Source organism: Canis lupus, chromosome 6, assembly GCF_048164855.1.
Source record: "Canis lupus baileyi chromosome 6, mCanLup2.hap1, whole genome shotgun sequence".
Taxonomy (NCBI): Eukaryota; Metazoa; Chordata; class Mammalia; order Carnivora; family Canidae; genus Canis; species Canis lupus.
The window spans coordinates 40,389,323-40,403,948 of record NC_132843.1 but is presented as its reverse complement, the minus strand read 5'-3'; the positions used below and the strand labels follow the sequence as shown (position 1 = coordinate 40,403,948).

Below are 14,626 nucleotides of genomic sequence, written 5' to 3'. Positions count from 1 at the left end.
CCCCTCTCCTTGCCCCACCTGGCAACACTGCTCTGCTGGCAGTAAACGTGAGCTTTACTCTCATCGGTGGGCATCATCTCTGCTGGGAGCACGTGGGGACCCTCATTGGGAAGTCTCAGGGACAGAAGTCTCGAGACTCCAGGCAGATAGGATGGCAGCAGGTTTGAGGTGCAGAGGCTCCCCTGATGCTGTCGTGTGCCTGGAACTTGGGTGAGCCAGTCATGGGTCTTCCTGGCTCTGTCATTGGTCTGGAACTTGCCGCTGGCCTCCCAGTCAGAATCCTCAGACCTCAGTATGAGTCTCCGAAATCTGGGAAGGGCAGGCCTCAAGGTGAGCTAGTGACCTTTCCTGACATTGCTGCCTGGGTTGAGGGTGAGGGTGGGACTTTCCTCAATCAGACCTGAGCTTGGTCTCTATTTTTCACTTTCCAGCTTGGTATAAGTTTTGTTTTGACTCTTAAAACATTAATTTGACTTTTCATGGTTTACTTTTGTTTTTGTTTGTTTTCTTTTAGCATTTCATATTCCCTTGTCCCCTGTGGAAGGTAAAAGGACCATTTTTGTGGGTTTTTCTTTGCTTTAGCTTTGAGTTTCCATCTCTCAAGTCTCTCCTTCTGTCCTTGTCCACCCCTTCGTCCGTCCAACCCCTGTGTTCCGTGTACCCCCTGCCGCTCCAGGTGCCTTGGGACACGGCCCTCCCTCACGTCTCGGGGAATGGGCTCCAAAAGTCCAGAGCTCCAGGTGCACATGTGAGGCCACATCCCACACAAGCTCCTCAAATCTTTATTTCAGTTGAAATAATAGAAGTCCTCATTTTTGAGGGTCACACGGGCTTTCTTTAGTAGACAGCAGGTCTCTTAACAGTTCTTCAGTTCTTGGGGCCTTTTCTTGTTTCACCTGTTCTGCTTAAGCCCTGGGGCAAGGCACCTCCCCGCACCGCATACCTGCAGCCGTTATAGAGAATGCCCCCCCCCCGCCCCCACAAATACAGGCATGTGACTCATTGTCTGGGTCCTGCAAGGAACCTGTTTACAGAGTATGGGATGCTATCAACAAACTGTCCAGTCACTAGAGTCATTTTATGTTAAGTGGCATTTAAAAATAGTGATGTTCAAAATTATTTCGAAGTTTTAAATTTCCTAGATCTATTATGCTATTTTATTTATTTATGATAGTCACACAGAGAGAGAGAGACAGAGACATAGGCAGAGGGAGAGGCAGGCTCCATGCACCAGGAGCCCAACGTGGGATTTGATTCCGGGTCTCCAGGATCGCCCCCTGGGCCAAAGGCAGGCGCCAAACCACTTCGCCACCCAGGGATCCCTATTATGCTATTTTAAACAAGAAAAATTTTTTAATTCTGAGAAAAGGTCTATAAAATGAAAAATAAAAGAATGGCCTTGACTCCCAGGCCCTTAATTATGTCCACACACCTTCTCCCATCCACCCTGCCCAAGAGTGAGCAGCCCCGCTGAGCTGCTCGTACAGGGTGAGGGGCCCCCAGCTCTGCCCAGTAGAGCTTCCCATGGTAGTTTAATGGTTAGCTTTGGTGTTCTCCAGTTCCCGGAACATCAGAAAAGTCTGTATACACATGTGAAGACCACCATTCCCCCTCAGGTAGATGCCTCAGCACTGGGGGCTGGCCCATTTCGGGTCATCAGCTGTCACTCCCAATTAGCAGTGACCAAATCTGATTGTTAATAATATGGAGTTTACTTCTCTTTCGTTTCACTGTCATCCAGAAAACAGAAGAAGGAGAACAAAGGACATCAGTGAAAAAATGTTTGTTCTAAAAAATTGTGCTCCTTCCTGCCTGTTTTTCCCTGTTACCCTTAGTTAACACCAGCCCCCTGAACTGTCCCTCATCACGGGTATAGCTATACACCCAGAACAAGTGGCCCACCATTGGGGGACAGGAAGCAGTGGGCTCAGCCAGGGCCCGCCTGTCACAGGGTGCTCCCAAGCCCCATGCCATCACCCAGCAGCATTGCTCAGGCTGTGTAGCCAACCCTGGGACAGAGCAGATGGCCCTGGTCTCCAGAGTGGGGGCAATGGTAACAGCCCCTTTTCCTAATTCATCCTCACAGCCACCTCTTACGCAGTTCTGGAAAACTGTGACCCCCACTGCCCACCTAAGGGATATTTAGTTGTTCTACTTACTCTGCCCTGGACGCTTTTTTACGAAACATGAGTTTAGCTATTTATTTTTTATTTTCATTTATTTATTTGTTTAAAAGATTTTATTTATTTATTCATGAGAGACACAGAGAGAGAGGCAGAGACATAGGCAGCGGGAGAAGCAGGTTCCATGCAGGGAGCCCGACGTGGGACTCGATCTTGGGACTCCAGGATCACACCCTGAGCCAAAGGCACATGCTCAGCCACTGAGCCACCCAGGCATCCCCTGAGTTTAGCTATTTAGGGAGACTTAGAAGTTTTCATAGGTGGGACCCTGGTTAGTGTGGGTGAGACCAGGGCCTCACCCGCCTCCCCAACCCTCCTTGCTCTGCTGTTGGCCTCACGCAGATCAGCCCCGGAGCCAGGCTCCTGTCCTGAGGTCACTGGAGCTGAGCTCACTGTGTCTGAGGAGGAGAACCCCTCTGCAGACCCTCTGTGGGACATCTCATGAGTCTCTTTCTTACCTGCTCTCCTGTTTCTTTGAGCAAGAAACATGTGAGAGAGAGAGAGAGAGTGTGGCTGCCCATGCCTCCCTGCAGATTAGTGGGAGAAGCCCAGGAGCTAGCCTAGAGGACCAGGACCTCGTCTCTTGGTTTTTAGCCCAGTGGTGCTGTCATCCGTGCTTGCTCATCGCTCTGTCTTCTGGCCTAGATGGGAGCGAGGGTCCTGGGACAGAACAGAAAGCAGAGTAGCCTTCATTGTCTTTCTGCTTCCAGTCAAACCAGGCAACGTGAGGAACATCATTCAGCACTTTGAGAACAACCAGCCGTATGATGCCCCAGAGCCTGGGACGCAGCGGCTCTCCACAGGAAGTTTTCCTGAGGACCTGCTGGAAAGTGACAGGTAACAGGCTGGGGGTGGCGGGGGGAGGGGGAGGCACTAGCCACCTTCCCAAGGAGGGGAGCCTGGGTTAATCCCAGCTGCTTCATCGACTCCACTGCACCATAAGGTTCCCACTGCAGAACTCACAACTCTTCCCACCACCTTCCCGCCTGGAGATCTTTAGGAAGAGATGTGCTGTATTGGTGGTCAGGCCAGCAAAAGGCAGAGCTGGGCCCCTGACCTCCCAGCCCAGGGACTGCTTCCCCTTAACATTTCCTTTGGATCCCCGGGCTACTCCGCAGCCTCTGTCCCAAGAACCAAGAATGAGCTAGATGGTGTAATAGAGCAGCTACTCCAGACACCCTAGGTGACAAGCTGGAGAAGACTGGGGCGGGGTGGCCAGGGGAGATCCTGGGAGATAGGGAGGCCACACAGAGATGGTTGTGGACACGAGGAGGAGAGCTAGAGACTGGGTTCTGCAGCCTCAAAGCAAACCGCTCTTCCCCTCTCGAAAACAAGAAGGGGGCTGCACACTGTGGCATCTCGCATGCCTCCATCTCGGCCAGGTTCTAATGAGACCCCTTCTGGCATTGGACTTACTCTTGACTGTGGTGTGACAGCAGACATGTCCTGTTTCAAATCCTCTAGCCAGCACTTAGCGAAAACCACCCCTGGTCAGAAAGGTCCGTATGCATTCCCTCAGTCACCCTCGAGCTGTACATAGTACATGTGGTCCTGCATGTGCAGAAATAACACGCACGTGCAACCAAGCCTGATCCACAGCGCAGGGGTGTTCCCGGCCTCCAGGTAGCGGCCTGGGTAGTCAAACCATTTTACCTGTGAAACCATCGTCACACCATGAGTCTGCCGTTCTGTGCATACACGGGGTTCCTCTTGTTGCAGTAAGCCTCTGTAAGCTTCGGCCGTGTGGGCAGACTGCTGTAGGGAGAACTGACAAAAATTTAAGGGAAGAGGAAAGCTAAATTTGTCCTGAGCTGAGAGCTTGAGCTCTGATATTAGTGAATGAATTAAACATAGAAACCTGAGTTAAAGATGTGTCAAATGAAGTTATATAGACAGAATAACAATATTTCGAGGATAACTTGAGGCCTTTTGCAAACTTGTGGTCTTAAAGTTGCTAGGTTATAACTGTACCCTAAGACACTCACTCAATAGACTCCCAATCCCCTGTCAGTGGCAGCCTTTGGCCTGGCCCATGGCCGGCTCACTGGCAATCTCAGCAGCACAGAGGGGGCAGAGGCCAGCAGATAGAAGGCACACCTTAGTTCCAGAAGGTGGTATTTTAGGGACTAGGGGCCAGAGGTGGGTGTGTGCCCCACTCATGGGGAGGAGTGTTACTCACTTAGGGGTTTGGGAAGGGAGGCACTCAGCTCTGCGGCTCCAAGAGTCTCGCTAGGTGGCTTGTCCCAGTGCTCAGGTGGCCCGCTGTGGGGCACTGGTGAAAGTGCTGTTAGCAGGCTCAGTTGGAGGCATTCTAGCAGACCTCAGGGTATTCTAAGGGGATCAGCTGGCAGCGTGGCTTCTAACCCTCAGGACCCCAGGGGGGCAGCTCCATGTGAGTCCTTCGCAGTTCAGAGAACCGTTATAAATGCAGACTGAGATGCTTGGCTCCTTCGCTGCAACCCTGCTGTGCTTTTAAGCACCCTGCATGCTCTCCAGGCCGCCTGTGGTCCTAGATGCAGGGCAGGATGTAGATCAGTGATAGTATCAGCAAGAACCAACCCGGCAGGGCCGTGCAGGGAGGCACCATCCTGGGGCAGCCAGGGCTCAGAGATGCCAGCTGTCACAGGCCTCATGCACTGCAGGATGCAGAAAGGAGCAACACTCAGCCATCGGCACCTCAAGTCCCAGAGACACTTGATGGCCAAACATGGCAGGCCACAGGCAGGTTCTTGCCAGTCTGTAGACAGGCCCTCCCGAGCCAGCCTGCCCCCAGGAAGGGAGTGGAAGCTAGGAAGTATACTACAAGTTAAGAATGGGAGAATCTACACCACAGCTTGGAAGGGCAAGAGCCTGGCAGCAGGTAGACACTCTGCCAGGCCTGTGAGGAGGCCTGGATGGGTGTGTGAGGGTAACACCTATAGCTCCCTGGAGAAAATCCTATAAAAGGAGAGCTCTGCCTCCAGCAGAGTCCATGGTGGGAGCTGACCTGCTCCAGCAGAGGCAAGAGGGACTGGCCACCACACGGCCCAGAGCAGAGCCAGGGACCTGGTAGTCCCTGGTAAGGGCCTCTGGTGTCCAAAGCTTTCCTGGAGTGTTTGGAGTCTTTGGCATCTGATCTGTTGATCCCAGATTTCACCTTCCTGGTGGGTCACAGGGAGGAGGAGAGGCAGGAGATGGTAGGACAGCTGTGGGAGTTGTCACTGAGAAGTTTGGGCCCTGCAGGAGGCCACAGGCACCCCGAGTCAGGGCAGCCGATAAAAGCTTTCGGGGACGTGAGGCCCCAGGGTGTCTTCTACTTCCCCAGCTCCCGCTCAGAGATTCGCTTGGGCCGTTCCGAGAGCTTGAAGGGTCGGGAGGAGATGAAGCGGTCTCGGAAGGCAGAGAACGTGCCCCGCTCTCGCAGCGACGTGGACATGGATGCAGCTGCAGAGGCGGCCCGCCTCCATCAGTCCGCCTCCTCCTCTGCCTCCAGCCTCTCCACCAGGTGGGCAGGGCTGGGGCAGTCAGGGGCTGGGCTTGGCCCAGTGGGGTGGGTGCGACGGCACTGAGAACTGACCTCTCTCCACAGGTCTCTGGAGAACCCAACCCCTCCCTTCACCCCCAAAATGGGCCGCAGGTGAGTGACAGCCCAGCCACGCTCCCGTCCCTGAGTGACTGGGTGGGTGCGCGTCTCCTCCTCATGGCCACTGGTTTCCCGCGGGCTCAGGACAAACGGCGCAGTACACAGGAAACGGAGGGACAGAACCCTCGTGTGAGTCCCTCCTCCTCGTGAAGCTGCGCCTTCTCCCCCAGGAGCATTGAGTCCCCCAGCCTGGGCTTCTGCACTGACGCCCTCCTCCCTCACCTCCTGGAGGATGACTTGGGTCAGCTGTCTGACCTAGAGCCCGAGCCTGACACCCAGAACTGGCAGCACACGGTGGGCAAGGACGTGGTGGCCGGCCTGAGCCAGAGGGAGATCGACCGGCAGGAGGTCATCAACGGTGAGGCCATGTGCCTCTGATGGGTGGGCAGTGAGTCGGGCAGCACCCAGGGACAGGGCCAGGCTGGGTCACCATTCCTGCCCTTGGGATTGGGGACATTGCCATACCATCTGACACCAGTGCTCGGTGGCCTCAGAAGTGAAGCGGTCGTCACTTTGGATACCTGCTGACCTCTTTTTTTTTTTTTTTTTTGTCTTGCTCCCACTCTGTGACCACTCTGCTCAGAGCTATTTGTGACAGAGGCCTCCCATCTGCGCACGCTCCGGGTACTGGACCTTATCTTCTACCAGCGGATGAAGAAGGAGAACCTTATGCCTCGGGAGGAGCTGGCCCGGCTCTTCCCCAACCTGCCCGAGCTCATAGAGATCCACAGTGAGGGGCCTCCCAGCCTGGCCCCTCCCCTTCCTCCCCACGCCCCCACCTCCACCCCCAGCCTTCAGGTCTCTGGCCCCTCACCCCAAGGCCTCCCTGAGCCCACAAGCCCTCTCTGCCAGAAAGCTTGATGTGTAACCTAAAACCAGCACTCAACTTCCCCTAGAAGCAGAGTGGCTCCCAAGCTAGCCCCCTGGCTCAGTTGTCGGGACCCTTCTCTCCGGGTCACAGAGGGTCCGGCTCTGCAGCTCCACCCCTGGCCTCTGAGTCTCTTCTCTCCTTGTCCCAGATTCCTGGTGTGAGGCCATGAGGAAGCTCCGAGAGGAGGGCCCTATTATCAGAGAGATCGGCGACCTCATGCTGGCTCGGGTAGGCATGGAGGAGATGGGTCCCCCTTCGCACAGCTGCAGGAGTGGCAGAGGGAGGGTGTGGGGGGCAGGGGTGTGACACCCGGGCCATGTCTTTTACGGCGGCCATGTCTTTTATGGTGCAGTTTGATGGCCCCGCCCGGGAGGAGCTCCAGCAGGTGGCCGCCCAGTTCTGCTCCTACCAGTCCATAGCCCTGGGACTCATCAAGACCAAGCAGCGCAAGGAGAGCCGCTTTCAGCTGTTCATGCAGGTGCATCCTCCCAAGTTAGAGCAGTCATGGCTCAGGACGGCTGAGGGGAAGAAGGTTAAGCAGAGATCTCTGGGGCTGCCCTCCTAGCCCCCTGCAGCAGGCATGCCAGCCTCTCCTCTACCCCAGAGGGTGGCCCAGTGACACCCCGCCCCCCACAATGCCCACCCCTGCCCCCTCACCCCACACCATTCCTCAGAAACACTGGCTCATGCCTGCTCTCTAGCCAGACCGCTGCTCCCTGAAGAGAACCCAGATTAGCAGTCAGGAGGCCCACTTCACCTTCTAGTACCTGTGTGCACGCCGGCAGGGGGGAGCATCCTTATCTGGAGCATGGGCACAGTACCTGCTCAGTGAGGCTTGTGCAGTCACAGCCCTTGGGCTCTCTCCCTTCACCCCTGCCCTTAGCCTTTCCCTAAATATTTAAGGGTTCCCTCTGGGATCAGGACCCACATGGGATTCGCACACTCATCCGGGTCTCAAGACCATCAGCCCGCTCCTGACCGTGGGTCGACCTTAATCAGTCTGTGCCCCTCGCCCAGGAAGCTGAGAGCCACCCTCAGTGCCGGCGGCTGCAGCTCAGAGACCTCATCATCTCGGAGATGCAGCGGCTCACCAAGTATCCCCTGCTGCTGGAGAGCGTCCTCAAGCACACAGAGGGTAGGCACTAGGGGGGCGGTGGCCCCCAGCCTTGTTCTAGCACTGACTTGCTTTGTGGCCTTTGCAAGACTTTTGTGATCCTTGGGGTCTTCTTCCCCTCCTTGTCAGGGTCAGTCTCAGAGAAAGTGATTATAAGTGTGGTTTGGGGAAGACAAGGTGTTTGGCAGTCAGGTGAGGGAAGGGTCACCTCCAGCCTTTGTGGAGCCCTGGTGCAAATCTGAGGGGAGCATCTGGGTGTACCCAAGGTTAGCACGCAGACTCCCCTATGACCGTGGTCCCACACAGGGCTGAGGCTGCATTCAGGCCTATCTGTCCCCTGCTGGGTGCCTCTGTGCAGTGCACAAGACGGTCCTGAGTGTCCCTCACCGCCCTCGAATCTGGGGCATTGGAGTTGGGTGTGGAGTGTGAGGCCCATCGCCTGTCCCAGAGGCCATTGTGGCTACCGGCCAGTCCCCTGCCCTCCCAGACATCCATGGAGCTGGTTGTGGTCCAGGTGGCAATTCCCAGAAGCTATCGGTGTCTTGAGAGACCCGTGGTCTGAAACCGAGGGCCCTCAGTGACAGGGCTCCTCACATCCGAGGTTCTCAACTCCGGCAAAGGCAGCACCCCTGTATCCGTACCCGCCAGCTTGCGGATTCTGACAGGCTTCTTGGGAGGGAGCCCCTCACCACCGCCTCTGCCCCAATTGGTAGGTGGTACCTCTGAGCATGAGAAGCTCTGCCGGGCTCGGGATCAGTGCCGGGAAATTCTCAAGTACGTGAATGAAGCAGTGAAGCAGACAGAGAACCAGCACCGGCTAGAAGGCTACCAGAAACGCCTGGACACCACCTCCCTAGAGAGGGCCAGCAACCCCTTGGCGGCAGAGTTCAAGGTAGAAGACAGAGACCACAGCATGGCCAGCCCCCCCCCAACACACACACACACACACACACACACACACACACACACACACATACACACGCTTGGGGCATCCTTGGGAGCAGAACTGGCTGGGGCCCAGAGGGCCTCGGAGTGGGCGGCATGGGCTTTTTTTTTTTTTTTTTTTTTTTTTTTCTTAAAGATTTTATTTATTTATTCGAGAGAGAGGCAGAGACACAAGCAGAGGGAGAAGCAAGCTCCATGCAGGGAGCCCGACGCGGGACTTGATCCCGGGTCTCCAGGATCAGGCCCTGGGCTGAAGGCGGCACTAAACCACTGAGCCACCTGGGCTACCTGGCACGGGCCTCTCTGAGCAGGGTTGCCCTGGCAGGACCCCACGCAGACCCGGACTGACAGTCCTGCTGGTGGGGCTGGACACTGGAACCTGGGGTGCCAGTGGAGATTGCTGGGGAGGGAATGAGACAGGTGTTCAGGTGGGTGAGAGCCTCCAGTCCTGCCCATGCCGCCTATTGGGCCATCAGAGCATACACCGCCTCTCATTTGCTGCTGGCACCCAGCTTCTCAGTGCAGCTTCTGGTACATAGACGGTTCTCATGTATGGTTGAACGAATGAATAAAGGAATGGTGTTTCCCTGACAGAGCTTGGATCTTACAGCTAGAAGGATGGTCCATGAGGGGCCCCTGACCTGGAGGATCAGCAAGGATAAGAGCTTGGGTAGGTGCCAGGGAATGGGGACACACCCCCAGGGGGCAGGTGGGCCAAGGGGGTTCCTGATGGTGCACCCCCCCCACCCACAGACCTCCATGTGCTGCTGCTGGAGGACCTCCTGGTGCTGTTGCAGAAGCAGGATGAGAAACTGATGCTCAAGTGCCACAGCAAGACAGCTGCGGGCACCTCGGACAACAAGCAGACCTTCAGCCCGGTACTCAAGCTCAATGCTGTGCTCATCCGCTCTGTGGCCACAGGTACCTGCGGGGGATTAACCTGCCTGCCACCCCGTTCCCGCCTCACTGACCCCCTGAGCCAGATGGTGTGGCCCAGGATGAGGTAGATGGTGGGTGGGATGGGCATATCTGGGTAGAGAAGGCCGAGCTCAGTGGACAGAGGCAGTTCATGAGAGGCCCAGTGTGTGCAAGAGAGCCTCTGGGCTTCCCTCTCCATCTCTAACTCGGGGAGACCCCTGCCCTGCCTGCCAGGGTCCCAGGCGGTGACGGGACTCTGTGCCCCAGCCCTTGTGGTCGGGAGCCGAGGGAGGTGACCCAAGGGCCCTTCCCAACCGTGGGTCCTGCGTGGTCCACTGACCTACCCCATGCAGACCCTCCTCCCCCTCTCCCACACAGATAAACGGGCCTTTTTCATCATCTGCACATCAGAGCTGGGCCCCCCCCAGATCTATGAGCTGGTGGCATTGACGTCGTCAGACAAGAACACGTGAGAATAGAAGGGCCCCCGCATAGCTGCCATCCCCTGGGGCCAGGGCGGTGTGTACAAGCGGTCCTCAGCCAGGCCGGGGTGTAGGGCAACAGGTGCAGGGCAGGTGTAGGGGCTCTGGGGCTGCCGTCCTTGCCGCGAGCTCTTGCCCCCACACTGAGCTTTCTCCATCCTTACACGCTTGGCGGACGCCCACTTCAGGTCTGTCCCCCACCTGCCCCTTGTCCCCTCACAGCAGCCAGATGCGGTGACATGACTCAGAGCACAGGCAGGTTGAATCAGATGCTGTCTCATTGTCAGGACTGTCATCTGTGGAATGTGGGTCTTCCTGCCCCTCGGGGGATTGTTCGGGAGAGGGAGTAGCTAGAGAATGCTTAGCCCGGGGCACAGCAGAGGGTTGGTGTTCAGTGACAGCAAGTCACAAGTCACACGCCATGGGCCATGGTGTGTGGGGAGGGGCGCCTGCAGGCCCTCGTTCTCACCACCAGCCCTCTCTGCTCCTACTGAGCCACAGATGGATGGAGCTCTTGGAGGAGGCCGTGCGGAACGCCACCCGGCGCCCCATTGCTGCCCCAGTGCTCGCCCATCCCCCACCCCCAGATGCCCAGGAGCCAGCACACCAGAGCCCCATACCCACCAGGTACTCACCCTGGAGGCCCTGGTCATCCCAACCAAGAGCCACCTGTTCTCTGCCTCCAAGCTCTTCGAGCCTCTGCCCTCTGACCCTTCTGCTGCCCCCAACCTGGCTGTCCTGGAGACCATGCCTGAAGAGGGAGGGGAATACATGGTTGGGATCCGCCCTCTTCCACAGATGCTAAAGTCTCACTTTTGGCTCCTTCGACCCTCCTTCGCTGTCCATTCTGACACAGGAGTCCAGGATGGCATCCGAGACCCCACCCTCCTGGCTGGTGGAGTCAGACCTCTGGCAGGTGACCTCTGGTGGTTTCTTTCTTCAGGGTAGGTCTGGACAGCTCAGAGGTGTTCCACAGCGAACCAGAATCCGGGTTGCTGCCTGGAGGTATATCCCCTGGATGGTCTTTGCAGAAACCGCCCCCCCCGCCCACCAGTGTTGGTAGGACAGGTAGGGATGTGGTCAGAGGTGCGCATGGGGCAAGAGGAGAGACCGTTGGAGCCAGAAATGTGAACCAAGGAGTGAGTGAGTGAGAAGCGGGTCCTGAGAGCGTGTAGACAGGCTCACCTGGATGGAGGTTCCCACCCTGGCTCTCTGGGGACAGGTATTTAGCGGTGGAGGGAGAGGAGCGCTGGGGATCCAGCTGGGTATTTCCATGGAGAACAACATGCCCATGGGACACCTTTCCTGGGATGGGACTGGTGGCGGGGCAAGGGGTCCTACACAGGAATCTCATTAAGTCTCTCTGGGGCCCTGGGTTTAGACAGAAATCTGCCAGGCTCCTTGTCTGGTTCCCTTTTCTGCTTCCTCCTCACCTCCTCTGGGTCTGGGCACACAGGTCTTCTCTGGCTCTCTATCTGCAGTATGCATGGCGCTCCTGCCATGTAGGAGCCTGCGCTCTGGCTTCTTTCCTACAGCCCTGCCCACCTGGGTTACCCATGTCACGGTACAGTGTTATTTCCAGGCGTCTCTGCACTGGTAGTGAAGCCCCACACAGGCAGGGATCTTTGTTTTGTTACCGATGTACACCAAGACCCTGGGGACCGTGTCTGGTCATAGTAGGTACTCAGTAGACATTCATGGATTGAACCAGCCAGTGTTCCAGTCCCTTGAATCCAGAGCTGGGCGTGGGGTCAACCCCATGTGCCTCCCCTCCCCTGCCTTACACTGCCCTCCCATCCAAAACAGGCCCTGGGCCCCAGCAGAGGGTCAGGGGGAAGCACCCGGGCCAGCTAGAGGATCCTGAGCAGGAAAGCAGCATAGAGGAGGAGCTGGGTGCCCTTCCTCACCCCTCTGCATCCCTGGATGGAGAGAGCAGGGGTGGCCGGACACGGGGACCCATCCTCCTGCCCCTCCCAGGCCCTCTGTTCATGGAAGGGCTCGCCGACTCAGCCCTGGAAGATGGTGAGTGCCTGCTGGGCCCCCGCAGCACCGCCACGCCAGGGTGAGCTGCCCCAGACACTGGTACACCCACCTGCTAGAGGGCTCTCCCTGGTTGTGCTTGAGGAGGGAAGGTGTGGAGACCGGTCTGACCACCTGTACCCGCCGTCAGCTCCGCCCCATGACTGAGGCAGCTTCACCAATGTTGAGAGGGGCGGGGCAGAGGGGCAGCACCCCCATGCCGGGGAAGCCACCGCCCACTTTCCCCTCCAGTGGAGAGACTGCGGCACCTGATCCTATGCAGCCTGCTGCCTGGTCACCGCTCCGAAGCACAGCCCACCAGTGAGCCCGAGGATGACCTGACACCTACACCTTCTCTCGTGAGCAGCGCCTGTCACACTGGGGACCCCAGCTCTCCAGGACGAGCTCCCCATGGGGGTGAAGGGCCAGAGCAGGAGGACATGGCTCTCTGTTCTCTGGAACGCCTGCCCCCACGGGCCAGGAATTCTGGGATCTGGGAGTCCCCAGAGTTGGACAGGAACCCAGAGGAAGAGGCTTCAGGGACAGAGGCAGCAGGAAGTTACAAAGTTGTGAGAAAAGGTAAGACAAATGTGTACACCGCCGTGGAGGTAGATACCCAGCTTCCCAGGATAGAGGCGAGCCTTCCACATGGCTCTGTGTTCTGGAAGCCAAGTGTGCAGTCTCATGCCGGGTCCCAGCAGGAGACGCTGCTACACACAGAGGCTTTGGAGTCGGACAGCTGAGGTTCAGAGCCCATTCCCTCATGCCCACATGATAGACAAAACTGTGTGCCGTTTCTGAACGTCACTCTGTAACCCAAGGACATCAGTCGTGCCTGGCACAAACCAGCTGCCTGTAAAAGCTTTCACTCATGTTCTTCACAGAAGTCCCAGTCCTGCCTTGGGACCCTGTGCTCTCCTCGGGGGCCTCAGGCCTGACACAGAGCAGATGCTCGTGGCCGCAGCGAGGGCACTGGTGGTGTGGGGCTGGAAGCAGAAGGTGGGGTGGGGGACAAAGCTAGGAGGGTGCATGGTGAGCCAGCATGGCAGTGGGAAGGCCCCCAGCGTGTGGGCGGCATCGGGCCCTTTGGAGCTGCTAGGATGGGGGCTCCAGAGGGCAGAGCAGTGAGCTCGGGGACAGGGACAGGGAATCGGTGGGAGGAGACCAACGGGAAAGATGAAGGGCAATAGGTGCTCCCAGGGTGGGTGGGGTCCATCCTTACTGGATCCTCACTGGTGCTGGGCTCAGCCTCCCTACCCCAAGCGCTTTTTGCCCCTTCTGCCCCAGGTCCACCCTCTCTCCTGGTTTCTGGGAACTGACCTTCCTTCTCTGCCCTTTGGTGAACTGGTGGACAGCTTCTCTGCAGCCCCTTGGGCATCTTTCAGTGCGACCTGTGCTCACTTTGTTGTTCCTTCTTCTCTTTCTCCCCTTGCTGCCTTCTTTCCCCTTCCCGCTCCTCTTCCCTCTCCTGGCCTCTGCCTCCCTGGTGGCGGTGGCCCCCATGCAGCTGAGGTGGTGGGCAGCAGGGCTGTCACTGCGCTACCAGAGAGCCAGTCAGGGCCTGAGCCGCCCGAAGTGGAAGGCGGAGCCAAGGCTGCGGGTAATGAACTTCCCCTGGGAGGCAGAACTGGGCCCTGGCCCAAGTGTGGGGCCTGTAGGGGCAGATGTGGGCTTTGGGACATGACCCCTGCCTGCAGTCACTGGACCAGGCAAGAGTAGCACCTGGGGACAGGGAGAGGCCTCAGGCAGCCTAGTCAGGAGCTGATGCTGAATCTGGAGATAGGAGGAGGAGACACGACCTGGCCACGTCCTTGGTGCCTCCCCTCCTTCTCCCTCCAGTATATCTGATCTCCTGTGTGAACCGAGGAGTCTCTGATCCTGCAGTTGGGGCAGGGGCTGTGTGGCAGTTTATTGGCAGAGCTGGAGATGGGGCAGATGTGAAGGGGCCTCCCTTCAAGGACAGGAAGGCACTCTCATCTCTCTGACCTCCCGCCCTAAGCATTTCCACCCCCGCCACCATGCAGGCTGGGCTGAGCAGAAGGGCCACCTAGAAGGCTTTCTGGAAGAGGAGGACCTTTAGGGACTGGCGGGCAGGGTGAGGCCAGCATATGCTGAGCTTCTCCACAGGATGGCTCCCCAGGGCCCATGGGTCCGCGTGGGGGCTGCTGGGGGCACGTGGGGTGGCTCCCACTTCCTCTGAATCAGCCTCCTAATCTCCTTTTGCCATGGGGACAGGAAACTGCTTTTATGTCAGCATGCCAGCAGGACCCCCCGACTCCACCACTGAGCCCTCCCAGCCCAACAGCCTCCCTGTCTGGCAGACAGAACCAGAACCACAGGCCCAGCTTCAGGGAGGCAGTGGAGGCTGCAGGCGCCCCAGCCGCTCCCCACCCAGCATGGCCCTCAGGGACGTGGGCAATATCTTCCACACCATCGAGCAACTCACCGTCAAGCTCAACAGGCTCAAGGTGG

General features: G+C 57.7%; 1 protein-coding gene across 16 annotated transcripts in view; it reads left to right on the top strand.

Annotated features, from left to right (window-relative positions):
- The window catches only part of ARHGEF11 (Rho guanine nucleotide exchange factor 11), an 86,279-nt gene that overhangs the window by 69,931 nt on the left and 1,722 nt on the right, over positions 1-14,626 (top strand). For 12 of the 16 annotated variants that reach the window (XM_072830040.1, XM_072830032.1, XM_072830044.1 and 9 more), the window contains 19 exons: positions 515-544; positions 2,894-3,020; positions 5,488-5,667; positions 5,752-5,799; positions 5,976-6,163; positions 6,389-6,535; positions 6,825-6,904; positions 7,029-7,154; positions 7,694-7,811; positions 8,504-8,682; positions 9,330-9,405; positions 9,489-9,656; positions 10,032-10,122; positions 10,637-10,762; positions 11,079-11,140; positions 11,942-12,157; positions 12,407-12,733; positions 13,662-13,754; positions 14,390-14,622. In XM_072830040.1, the coding sequence (XP_072686141.1) occupies positions 515-544; positions 2,894-3,020; positions 5,488-5,667; positions 5,752-5,799; positions 5,976-6,163; positions 6,389-6,535; positions 6,825-6,904; positions 7,029-7,154; positions 7,694-7,811; positions 8,504-8,682; positions 9,330-9,405; positions 9,489-9,656; positions 10,032-10,122; positions 10,637-10,762; positions 11,079-11,140; positions 11,942-12,157; positions 12,407-12,733; positions 13,662-13,754; positions 14,390-14,622 (2,615 nt within the window). The remainder of the gene's footprint in view (positions 1-514; positions 545-2,893; positions 3,021-5,487; positions 5,668-5,751; positions 5,800-5,975; positions 6,164-6,388; positions 6,536-6,824; positions 6,905-7,028; positions 7,155-7,693; positions 7,812-8,503; positions 8,683-9,329; positions 9,406-9,488; positions 9,657-10,031; positions 10,123-10,636; positions 10,763-11,078; positions 11,141-11,941; positions 12,158-12,406; positions 12,734-13,661; positions 13,755-14,389; positions 14,623-14,626) is intronic. The other 4 variants (XM_072830038.1, XM_072830041.1, XM_072830042.1 and 1 more) reach the window with 2 other exon arrangements.